Raw genomic sequence first — 13,381 nt, 5'->3', positions numbered from 1 at the left:
AACACGGCACCAAATGGCTGAGTCAAAAGGAGGACTATTGCCACTATGGTTGATATTGAAAAGTCTGCATTCAACTTTGGTAATTCAAATACCAGGAGCAGCTGGTGTCAGGGGAAAGAAGCGGGGCAGGGCATTGCGGGTGGTGGGGGGTTGGGGGGGGCGGAAGAAGACAACAGAGCAAGAAAAAAAAAAAGAATGTGTCTTTTGCCCGCTATATCACCACATCACCACTGCTCTGCTCCTCTGCAGCACAGGCTGAGGCTCCCAGACAACCCTACGGCCAATCCAGACATTGCTCTCATGCTGCTGGCAGCATGAGAGAACGCCAGGATTGGCCTGAGTGCCCTGGATTTGCTCTCCCATTGGGACTTGGAGTCTGTGCTTGCTGTCTCCAGCCTGGCAACGCAGCTCAGGTTGGGGACATCTCAGTAGACATGTCGGTTTGGCCATCCTAGGACGTCCGGCCAAACTCACATGCGCACTGAGCCGCAGGGCCCACCACTCTTCCTATTCTGTCATCACAATGGCCCTGCCCCCTAGAATCAGCCATATTAAGTAAAATAAAATGATAATATACCTGTGTTATTATCATTTTATTTTACAAGTTTTGCATCTGTGCTGGCAGGGGGAGTGACACTCCTCCGCCATAATGGAGGAGCTTCCGCTGCCAATTACATATCTCTCCAAATCCTATCCAAATCCCCTGCTTTCTAAATGTATTTCGTAGAATACTAAACAATCCATATTAAGAATGTACTGTCTTCTAGACATTAAATTATGAGACTCTAACATGACAACCAAATGGCAGAATTCTAGAATTAAATGATGGCAAAACCCTATACCTGCCTGAAAAGTTCTTATAAGGCATCGTACTAATTATATAAGCAGGATGAACCAAGAACCCTTTAACTTTTGCTAAACTACAAGAAGCGTTTGCATTAAAGAACATTACATTTTACAAGTTCATAACAATAAGATTTTGTCTGAAGGAACTCCCAGTTATGGGTAGAGATTCTTTCATAACTCAGTTCGTGCAAGACTAAAACAAGATTGACCACGTGGTTTCCGAAACCTATAGATTTCTACAGGCAATTCAACAAAGATTGTACATACCGCACAACAAAAATGGGAAAGTGAATGCCAGGAAACAAACCAGGCACTAAACTGGAAATTCATATTGCAATATCCATTTAAACGCACAATCACCCTTTCCTTGGTGCAAATCAAGTTATCCTACTACATATAACCTTTTGGACACCCCAACATCTACATAATCTGAAACCAAGAGAAAATCCTACATGTTGGAGTTGTAATGCATACATAGGAAACTTAACTCGCATTCTTTTCTACTGCTCTGCTGTAAAAACCTACTGAGACGTATTCCACTTGGTGAGAATGACTCACATTTTCCAGAAGAGCTGATAACAAGTCCAATCAACGATCTCCATCGAGAGCGCCCGGTAACCGATCTGGGACATGTTAGATTCATTTATCAGAAAGATGAAACCGCCTTGAAAGTTAACGTAAAATAGATACCGTAGAACTCCCCATGCACCAACCACTCATACTCTTAGATCTGGCACAATTCGCCGTGCCTTTTGATAATTAGAACAGCCTATTGTATTTCTTGCTCATTTATATTTGTTTCAATGTGCCACACATTAAACAACTGTGACGCATTGTGATTTTCTTAACACCCTGGATTGCTCCATAGCCACTTACTGTTGTACATATATCTGAGTGCTGTGTTCGTGACTGCTTATTACGTACAACGTACCTGCACTCTATGTACTTTGATTTTAGATCTGAATGTTTTCTCTCGTTTTGTCGTACTTTGAAAAAATAAAATACATTCTTTTGAGCCAAAAAAAAGTTTTCGATATCAGCTGTATCTAATGAACGAAGAACCTGTTGTATGATAGTAGCTGCAACAGGTGTAGGTGAATGATATGTTCAAGTTGCGGATCGAGGCATCAAGAAAATGGTAAAAGCTGCTTAACAACATAATTTCTGTGAAACTACAACATATCCTTAAAAAGTACTAACTTTTAAAAAACGCAGCCCACGCAAAGTGTACTCGTTTTAGGTACAATGTTAAACTCTTGAAAACGTAGCCAATAGCACTGAAAACCAAACATTATTGTGTTACCAAAAAATGTGTGATGTGTTTCTTATTAAATAATGTGTTTTCTTGTAGACACTCCAGGATTTGTTGGCGTCAGAGGGACAGCTAATTGTTTTTGAATGCCGAGTAAAGGGAGCTCCTTCTCCGAAAGTGGAATGGTACAGGGAAGGCTCATTAATTGAAGATTCGCCTGAGTTTCGAATTTTACAGAAAAGTAAGTATTTTCTCATTGTTATGAACCAATGCTATTTTAATCCTGCATTTATTTAACAATACATGTCTACTTTGGAATGCCAGTTTTGCATCGACAAAGTAAATATACGTATGAATTTAAAAATGAATAAATGTTTCAGTAAGCAAAGATTTATTTTGGTATATTGTTATATGTATCACAAAATAAATATTTGCATTCTAATTAGAGTAACTATGTCCATAGCCAGGCACTGCGTTTCCCGAAGTAAACAACGCCTTATTCTGCCATGGTTAATCCAGAGAAATTAGACATCTGAATTTGCAATGATGTCTAAAATACTAGACATATTTACAATGAAGACAGGAAATCAGAAACAAATTCTACTGTACCTTTGTTAGTGCATACAAACAGTATGCAACATGGTTGTCACATTGTTTAAAAAGCTACGTGTAAATGGAACAAAACTCTATTGAAATCTACTTGCCCTGCCAATAAATCAGTTTGTCCCACCTGTTGCCTACATCAGTCAGGGCCGGCTTTAGCACTGGTGGCGCCCTAGGCGACAATGTTTGTTGGCGCCCCCCACAGACTCCCTCACTACCACCCTTTCACAGTGCCCCCTCAAGTCTCCATAATCACTCTCTCACATGTATTTAATTAGTTGTATGGCACCTCCTATACCAGTGTAGGGTGTCAGAGCACTTTACATCACACACACACACACTACACAGAGACAATCAATCATAGGTGTGTAAATCAGTGTATAGGAAATGTTACATAAGCCAGAAGACTACAAGGTGGAGGAGTCACATGTCATCCATAATGGTAGACATTTTAGTTTAAGAGTGCTTGGTCTGGAGAAGCACAGACTCATAATTGAAAACATAACCCCATGGTTTGGGGTTACATTTAATAATAGAGATTTTGTATTCTTACCAAAATGAACCCTTTTTGAAACATTAGAATAATGAAAGACAGAGGAAAAATTATAATTGCTCTAATCTATACCTTGCAGTTTGCATGCAGCTCTTTGATAGTTATTAGCTCACTGTTCCATGTTAGGATTTTAACATCTACACTGCCAGTAACAAAAGGGTCTCTCTGTCAAAAGCACTGACTGATTTAAAATATATGCACTTTCTGATCTGAATGGTACACATTCTTGGTAGCAGGCATATAAACCCTCTGTGCTACCATAAAATGAGTTAAAACTTCCACTAGACAAAACTCCTTCTCTCTCCAGGAAGAACATGAATCACCGTAGTTATCGTGACATTTTTATTGCTGTATGAGAATTGCTGAGGCTAGCAATGCAGCAGCAGGTGCTTTTAAAGCTATAAAATACTTCCAAGAGCAGCGCCCCCTTGAAGAGTCAGCACCCGGTGCGGTGGCACCGGTCGCACCGCCCTAAAGCCGGCCCTGACATCTGTTAGATCTTGCCTGCTGTTGTTATATTTATTGCAGTATATGAATATGTCACTAAAGGCTTGACTTTGCACAGTGACATTTACGATTGGGAAAACAGCGTTCAAAACACATTTACACAGTGCGCGTTTTACTGGCAAATCAGTATTAAATATTAAATAGTACACATTTTTGCATAAGGTATTGACAAAGAAAATATAATTCAGTAACATTCTTGAACCAAAACTTCTGAGATTCAGCAGGAGCCAGTGGACATAAATGTCATCCATGACTGTGTCTCAAGTTCAACTGAGTGTTCTCCAGCACCAGGGAGGATGAGTTCAGGAATTGGCAAGAGCCAGGGCTCGTTTCTTCTTAGGAGAAGGCTCTGCAGATTTTAGTCCAAAGTACGTCATCAGATCTTCATCTCACAAGATGTGCAATATTCTCACTTGGGTGAATTGGAGAATGTGGAATTGTAGCACTGTAACAGTAACCTGAAAAACTCTTTGGTGTATGCTACCATGGGATCATGGGTGGGGTGGGTGTCCGGTTTATGCATGAGCTATGGAAGTCTTACCAATAGTTCAAAGTGGGAAACACTGTAAAATCAGCATTAGTTCAATGTGCAGCCTAGTCTATGAGTTTCCAACTTTTCCAATAATAAGAGCTACTTCGGCTCAACGAAAATCATCACAAGCTACTAACATTTTTTTTTATCACTGTTCAATATTGACAGCACCTGCTAACAATACATTAGTAACCACTAGACAGAAAGCTCTGAGAGGCAACATGAACAACATGTGAAGTAAAATAGGCAGAATTGCCAAATATGCACAAATGAGACGAGAGGTTGGCTTTATATGTTAGATCCTTTATTTCAAATGTTTTGTTGGGTTGCCAACACAGCCAACAAGTTTAGCCTGTATCCGGGCTTCTTCAGGGCATCCAAGAAGTAAAACTCCTCGGTATAAGTGTTCAATTCCAGTGTGATTGACCATTAAAAAGACCCAAAAGCTGTATTAGAAGATTTATTTCTGCATTCCAGTATTTCAAAAGGATATTGAAACAGTAATTCTTCAGTGAGGAGCTGTTTGGCGAGAGTAATACGCAAGCACACTAATGATGTAGAGCCGTAATCTTAAAACAGACCCGTATCTGGTTCCGGCATCACATCAATGAAGGATTCAATTGGGTAGCGTCATGGCTGTTGCAGCACACTTATTTTGTACTAGAATGACACAGGTTCAATAAATGCTTATTGAAAAGGTCCCCATCCTTTATTCTGTGTATCTTTCTGAGACAAAGTGAGCATGAGTGACTGAGCGAAAAGTACTGTACTGTTTCCACGATCCCTGAGGCATCAGGGTTATCATGTTTGATGGTTGCCAGAAACTATTTACTCCTTGGTAAGGTTGTGGGGCTTGTAGTGGCACTCTGAGCAAGCTGATCTACAGACTAACATATCCTTTTGGGGTGTCTGGAATCAGTCTGGACACCAATCCCATAGTTTGTTGTCTAAACTCGCAGATCCTATATAGGTTTATAGGAACTACCCGACATAGTGCCCAACAATGGTTTGGTTCTTATTTAACGGTTCAGTAGTAGTAGTTCTGGTGCAGGGATTTTGCTCATGCACAGAACTATGCACAGGAAACCAGGACCTCAGTGAATTGTGGTGTACCAAAAACTCACCTCAGTACCCAGAACCCCTATCCGACTAGCATCAGTGTCTCATTCGTTCTCCGTATCATCTCGAAGCTACCAATGATTAGACAACCCAGAACAAGCGACTTAGAGTACTCTCAGGAATGGTGGGAATCAGAAACACCTTTTCGTTATTATTCTCATATCAGTCCACAACAAGAGTAATCAGAGACACGGTAAAGTTTAAAATGTTTATTTTTAACTACGTGCCCTAAGGTGCAGTACTTTGGCTAACATAAGCAGACAAATGATAAAAAAAAAACCATCAGCATTGTTACAATACCATAGAAAATGAAGGGAGAAATTATATTACAAATGATATTGGAATACAACCACCCTCCCTTCACTAGTAAGCTAGTTTTATTAAACTAATAGAAGGTCTCTAGGCTTGAATGGGGAACCCCATACCATAAATATCAGCTTAGGTGAATCACATCACAGGATCAGCTCTGCTCTGTGTATGGAAAAGGGTTTCTCCAAGTGCCTGAATCATGCATGCAAATGCAATATTAAAGGCACCCGAGTTTCAGATATTTGCAGCTGTGTGCATGTTATGGCTTGAGCGTGGGCCGATCAACCTGAATTCAAAAGCATACATTGTTATTTGACCTTGATGGCTTCTGCACACAGTGTTCAGACTAAGGTCGTGGTGCACATCTAGGGATGTGAACAACAGACCGTTCTCATGTGAAGAAAAAGCAAGCAAGCAGTTTTTCTTGTAATAACAGCTACCTGCAGTGTCGTGTGCAAAAGCAGCAAAGTGGCAAGATGGCGTCTTACAGCTAAAGCGCTTATGTTAACATAGCAATGTGTGCACATAGAACTCCGTCTCCACTACACCCTCCCTTGAACGGACCACAAACAAAATAGGGAAGCACTGTAGGAATGCAGAGTTCAAGTTCGATTCAGACAGAACCAAGTTCATGTATTGCCAATCCATATAATTGGTAGTGATAGTTCGAAAAACTTGTTGGAAAAAGTAAAAAAAATATAACATCTCGCAAAGGCGTGACAGAGCCTAGTGTGGAGTTAAAAAGGAAAAAAATAAAAAAAATTGGGGTTGGATGTTTGGAAGATTGACAACTCCCAAGTCAATCCATCAACGTGTAAGCACAATAAGTAGCAACTGCCTCCAAGAGGAAGTCATTATAATGTTCAGTAAAAGAGTCCGCCATCCAGTCAAGCAAAGTAAATGAGCATACATGTTTTTCAAAAACTGGAGCCTCTAGCACAATCAGAGGACAACTTGCGTGTTCTTCAAGATAACTTCTCACCAAGAAGTCATATGCTGCCGTATATATATCCCAATTCCCTAGGACTCCATGTGCCGCTCCACAGGCCATAATCCCGATGCCAGAACAGTCCAACTCATGAGCCACCAAGGGACTCCTTAGTCGATCATAATCCGGGGCAGGAGACACCGTGTTCGAGAGGCACAAATCCAGAGCCCATTCGAATGGACAATCTAGGCAATAGAAAACAGGTTGCACGCAAGAAAAGTAAAAGAACCGAAAGGATAATCCATAGGCCACGCTTAAAGTGGCCAGCCGTAATGTTCCATAGTATTCAAGCATCCGGTCGCGCAGCTGAAACAGCCGCGGTGGGTTGTCGTGTGATATAGACCGTGCAGCCATTGCGAAGCAAACAAACCAACAGGAGCACACCAGCAGTGAGGGCGCGAATCAATGGTAGACCGCTAAAGACGCTGGAAAAAATAGAATGAAAAAATGCCGGTATCACACCACATATTGTTTGGAAGGAGGTCACGAGGCTGGAGCCCACAACTTTGAAAAAATGCACCAAGCCAGTTGTTGACGAGGCATTGAATATAGTATGAATCAGAGCACCTAAATGAAGGGGGAGATCAGTATTTAAAAGCGCATGCACCTCGGTGCGGGTGTTTGCCACGTGAAGGACGAATGTTTCACAGGAGGAAGTCAGAGCGACTTCTTTTTGAGACAATAGAGCCCTTATTCTGCTCATCTTGTTGAACTTTGTTTTCAAGTTTGGGATGGAAGGCCAGATGGATATATCCAGTCTCGCATGCGGGGGAGGGAAAATGACATTTTTACAGCAGACTACTTGTTGTGAGACAGTTGCAATGTACGGAATCCCCACAAGCATCCCGCAGCATGCCTCATTATTTAAAAGCAAATAGCTACCGTTAGCTAATAATGTAAAAGTGGGTGTAATTGCTGACACAGGATTTACCTTCAGAATGCAAGCTAAATTTGGTGCCTGAACATTGCAGGCGCCATGCAATTGGATGTGCCTACAGACTACTGAGTGATCAGGTGTGGAAGTGCATTCTTCTCCTTTTAATTAAACTTCTTTACCCTCTCTCATACACCTGTATGTAAATGGGAGTGACCAAACTTCATGCAGGAAAGCAGTACCCAATGGTTCATATCTGCCTAGGGCATAATGTTTCATACATGAACTGAACTTAAACAATGGAAACGGCACGGTGATTAAACCATGGATAAGCCACACACTTGAGTTCGATTTAGCCACAGAGAACGGTAAAGGTTCCAACTTTTCAATATGCAATAATGAGTATGTTGCATCTTTCATGGACATGAATTGTTGTTTTGCAGTCAGATTAAACGACAGGAATAAAGATGATGCATTCATTTAGTCCCAGGGAACTTTCCCAGCCTTCAATGTTTGCAAAGTCCATGCAAACTGCATTATAGAACGCAATTGATTCTGGCCATGGTATAAAACAGACATATCATCCTGTACAATATCCACAACAGATGAAACAATATTATCTATTTTTTTTTTGAAAATTCTTTTTATTGGCATTTGTTAATATAAGCGTACATACATCATGTTCCGTATAGATGACTGTGATACATAAGGAGCAGAGTAGACCATCATCAATATAGAGAGTACGTTTGCGTCTTATTCAGTGTGGATGCGGCCTGTGTTGTAGCAGGTCTTTGCCAGTAAGAAAAAACTGGGAGGAGAACTAAACTGGGAGGTGCCATGGGGTTCTTAGTGTTTGGGCCAGGCGTATGCTGTGAGTCCGTTATTGCCTACTCGATAGTGCAGCTACCACTCGCCTAGGAGGGGGTGGGTGCACGGGTTGGTGTGGGGGGCCGTTTATTATGTCAGACGGGCGAGGACAGACCCGACGGGTCTAGGAGTGGTGCGGAGAGTCATGGGGGGGGATCCCCTGCCCTGGGAGCCTGTACAGCGTGAGGCTGTGCGGTGTCGGGGGTATGTATGACGGTGACCGGGACCTCCGGGGTCTGGGATTGTCTGAATTGGTGCAATAGAAGCACCCATTCTAGGGAGATTGGGACTTTGCGGATACCTTTGGCTTCTTCCTCACGTATTGCATCCTCCTCAGCTGCCGCTCATTTAAGAACCGCCCCCACCCATGCCGTAATCGGAGGACCCGATGGGGACCGCCAGTGCATGGCTATACAGCGTTTGGCCAGCAGGTGGGCTAGGAAAACAAAGCGCATTGATATTTTGTGTCGTTTCCTCCGGCCGAGTATGCCCAGCGCGCAACCCTCCCAGTAGTCAAGTGGGTCAGCCCGTTGAGATCTCTGAGCGTCGAGTGGATAGATGACCAATAGTTCTGAATGCCCGGGCAGGTCCAGAACATGTGGGAAAAGGCTGCATCCCCCGCTTGACAATGAGGACAGAGGAAGGTCGTGTCGGGGTAGAAGCGTTGAAGGCGCGCTGGGGTTAGGTAGGCCCTATGCAGGATGTGAAACTGTATGTTCTTAAACCGGGCGTTCCTGGATACTTTTTTGGGGAATTCTATCGCTCTTTCCCACTCGCTATCATGTTATGTTATGTTATGTTATTTTAATTTATTCAGCGCACAGCTACTCGGAAGTGTCCCGGCGCTAACAACAGAAAGGCGGCCTAAAAACACAGACGTCCACTAAAACAGCAGAGTCTTCAGGGACTTCCTAAACAGACGAGGATCACAGATAGCCGTCAGAGGAAGTGAATTCCAGGCAAGGCAGGCTCTACGGGCAAACGAGTTGCCCCCCAACCGTTGACGCTTAAATTTGGGGACCTGCATCAACAGCAAAGAGGACGACCTCAGCTGTCTCCTAGGAATGTAAAAGGAGAATCTGTCCTGCAAATACAAGGGGCCTAAACTATAAAGGGCCTGTTGCACGATAGACAGCATTTTTAATTTAAGTCGTGATTCCACGGGAAGCCAATGAAGTAACCGAAGCTGTGCCCGAGCACTATGCCTGGGAGACGGCCCCCCTAGAAGTCTGGCAGCCGAATTTTGGACCACCTGCAATTTCTTTACAAGGTAGCCCGGGCTGCCCACCAGGAGTGCATTCGCGTAATCCAGGCGGGAGAGAATCAGTGCACGCACCACCGTCTCTCTGTCACTGTATGGCAGCAAGGGAAGAAACTTCTTCAGACTCCTCAGCAACCCAAAACATGTGCCGGCTAGTTTTTTTACATGCGATGCAAAGTTCAAGTTCTCGTCAAACCAGGCGCCGAGATTTTTTACGGCCCCATTAATCACTGGGGGACATGGAAAGCCCGAGGGCCAGAGACTTGCTCTAAACTCAGCAGAAAAAGAGCCGAACAACAGGACCTCCGACTTTGCCTCATTGCATTTCAGCTGTGCATTAGCCAACCACTGAAAGACAGAGGACAGACACTGATGAGGTCTAGCCACCGAGTCGTCTTCCTTGTTCCAAGTGAACAGCAGCTGGGTATCATCAGCATAGGCCATCACTTTAGCCCCCAGAGACTCCGCCAGAAAAATCAGCGGAGTCACATGTCATGAAATGGTCGTCCTGCTTCCTTCTCCCAGAGGGCCCGTAGGGATCCTAGTAGTGGGGGTGTCAGTTCCCTAATCGATTTGTACAACCATGTGGTAAGATGGCGACCCGGTCCCATTCGTAATATTGTGTGGAGAACTGGGTGTGTGGGAGGTTCCCCCAATGTGAGGTCGGAGTATGGTCGGTAGTGGCTGAGAAGTTGGCGGTGAAGCAAGAACTGGCCTGGGGGCAGGTCATAGTCGTCCATAAGCTGCTGGTACGACCGGAGCTGTCCCTCTTCAAGCAGTGTTTCTGCCTCGGCAATGTCTCTAGACGTCCATTCCCGAAGCATGGCAGGTGTGAAAAAACCCGCATGTCTGGACCAGCCGACTAGCGGTAGTAATGGTGTGTATGGGGGACATTTTGGTGCCATGCGATGTATACGCTGAACGCAGTTCCGGGCAATGTCTACTTGTAGGGGGTAGGTTCTCGCGGGGCGGGATCCCGGTATGAGTAGGCGACGCAGCTCTGGTATGGGCATACGACCCGTGGCAGTACATGTTTCGAGTGTGTATCTGTCTGCCGTCCAATATGAAAGCCACTGGAGCTGCGATGCCAGGAAGTAGGCTTTGAATGATGGCGCGCCGAGCCCCCCCTGTGTCGTGGGTAGTTTTAGCTTTGCTAGCGCGATCCTGTGCCACCCCTTACCCCATATTAGAGAACTGAGGAGTGTGTCTAAGTCTTTGAAAAAGGAGCGGGGTGGGATTACTGGGAGATTGGTGAAGTAATATAAAAGCCGCAGGACCAGTATCATCTTTGCAAGGGCTACCCGACCAATCGGGGCCAACGGGAGGCTCCGCCAGAACCTAATGGAGGATCGTATCCCTGCGAGTGCCCTACGATGGTTACCCTCATAGATGTCGGCTGGGGAATGGTATAAACGAATCCCGAGGTATCGGGGGCCCTCTGCCGCCCAATGTATTTTCCGGTCACCGATCCAGACATCCTGGGAGGAGGCGCCTGGATGGAGGGGGTACACCATCGACTTGTCCCAGTTCACTTTCAAGCCCGAGGCCTCTGTAAACTCCATCAGGGCGGTCTCGAGCATGGTGAGATCCGCTGTCACATCTTGTATGTATATGAGGAGGTCGTCTGCGTACATGGATACGCAGTGCGTGACGTCCGCTAGTGGAATACCCCAGGCTTGCCCGTCCCGGCGGAGCCGGATAGCCAAGGGCTCCACCGCGAGCACGAATAATAAGGGCGAGAGGGGGCACCCTTGTCGTGTGCCCCTGTGTATTCCGAATTCCGGGGAGATGTAGCGACCAAGGCGGACCCGGGATGTAAGGTTGGTGTAGAGCAGGCGAGTGTAGTCTATGAGCGGGGGGTCCAAGTCCCGCCCGTCCGAGGACGGCAAAGAGGAACTGCCATGTTAGGGTGTCAAACGCCTTCTCAAGGTCCAAGATTAGACACGCCGCCCGAGGGAATCGATCGCCAAGCTGGTCCTGGATGTGAAAGAGGCGCTGGATATTGTGAGAAGTATTTCTCCCCGGGACAAAACCACATTGGTCAGGATGTACCAACGGGCGTATAATTTGTGAGTATCTATCCGCTAAGATTTTCCCCAGGATTTTGCAGTCGGCCGTAAGTAGTGTGATGGGGCGATAGGAGGCTAGGAGTTGGGGGTCCCGGTCGGGTTTCGGGAATGTCACAATCACCGACGCTCTCATGGAGCTGGGTAGTTCGCCGATTCTGAGTGCCGAGTCCAGCACTGCTGATAAGCGAGGAGTCAACTGAGGGGCAAAGGTGGCGTAGTATTCGAGTGGAAACCCGTCAAGGCCTGGGGCCTTACCACGGGCCAGTGCTCGTACAGCGCTTGTAATCTCAGTGGTTTGTATCTTTGCGTCCAACCCCTTCTTGTCCTCAGCAGAGATCTGGGGGAGGGGGAGAGGGTCTAGGAAGTGGTCGACGGTCCCTGGATCAAGAGATGAGGGGACAGTGTAATGTTGATAGAATGCCTGGAGGATCTCATCCTGGGATTGCTCCAGGGTGCCCTGGGGATTTATAATTGCGGTGATGGGCCGGACTTCAGTATCTTGTTTAGCGAGCCATGCCAAGAGTGTGCCCGTTTTATCACGGTCCTTGTGCATTCGGGTTGCATAAGTCTGAAAATTGTGACGCCGAAGGTCCATGCACGCCGCTTGATATTCTGATTTGGCTTGGGCGACTTGGGTCGCCGTCGCTACCGACTGGTCTGCGGCCTTAGTGGCCGTGGCCAGTCGCTGTTCCGCCTTCTCTAGGGCTTGCTCTAAGGTATGTCTCACCCCGACTCTCTGTTGAACACATTCCCCGCGGGCTACCACCTTGAAGCCGTCCCACTCGACCAGGGTTGACGATGCGGTCCCCGTATTATGAGTAAAGTAATCTTGAATGCTGCGTTGGTTTTCGTGTGTGAAAACCTGGTCTGTGAGGCAGTCCCGTGATAATCGCCATGTGGGGACAGGGGGGTGCGGGGGTCTCCACTGGAGGCTGAGAAGGTGTGCATCGTGGTCTGAAACGACTCTGTCCAGATAATCCGAGTGGCATATTTGCGGGAGAAGCGTTGCGGTGCATAAGAATCGGTCAACCCAGACTCGCAAGTTGTGTGGGATGGAGTGGAAAGAGTAAATGCGGGCCTGGGGGTGGTGCAGTCTCCATGCGTCTGTGAGTGACCAGTGTGCGACCAATGCTGTAATCGTTCAGTTTGTCTGTAGGTGGGGGAGTGCGGGAGTGGGGGGTGCGATCGGTCCAGTCTCGGATCCAGGATACAGTTGTAGTCCCCGCCTAGTATCCAGGGTACATGTGTGAATTGGGCCAGAGAGTTTGTGAGTCGGTCCCAGAATTTATCCTGATCGACATTCGGGGCGTATACACTTCCCAAGAGGATAGCCCTCCCATCTAAGAGTCCCTCCAGTAGGGCGAATCTGCCTTCGTCATCCACCACCTGTCTAAGTTCCCGGAATGGGGTTCCTGGGCGGATCCATATCAGTGCCCCCCGGGCAAACGAGGAGTAGGTCGTGGCGCAGATAAGTCCGCGCCATTTTACTCGCAGTTTGCCCACTTCGGTTGAATTAAGGTGGGTTTCCTGTAGGCAGAGGATAGACGCTTTCTGTCGCTTCGCGTAGGCTGAAGGACTGGGCTATTCTAATGCCCAGCGGT

General features: G+C 46.1%; 1 protein-coding gene across 5 annotated transcripts in view; it reads left to right on the top strand.

Annotated features, from left to right (window-relative positions):
• MYPN (myopalladin) overlaps positions 1-13,381 on the top strand; it is a 2,601,563-nt gene that overhangs the window by 760,375 nt on the left and 1,827,807 nt on the right. For all 5 annotated transcript variants that reach the window (XM_085603535.1, XM_085603537.1, XM_085603533.1 and 2 more), the window contains one exon: positions 2,198-2,339. In XM_085603535.1, coding sequence (XP_085459661.1) covers positions 2,198-2,339 — 142 coding nt within the window. The remainder of the gene's footprint in view (positions 1-2,197; positions 2,340-13,381) is intronic.

This window comes from Triturus cristatus, chromosome 1_2 (genome assembly GCF_964204655.1).
Source record: "Triturus cristatus chromosome 1_2, aTriCri1.1, whole genome shotgun sequence".
NCBI lineage: Eukaryota > Metazoa > Chordata > Amphibia > Caudata > Salamandridae > Triturus > Triturus cristatus.
The sequence above is the reverse complement of the archived record's forward strand: the minus strand, read 5'-3'. Positions and strand labels throughout refer to the sequence as shown.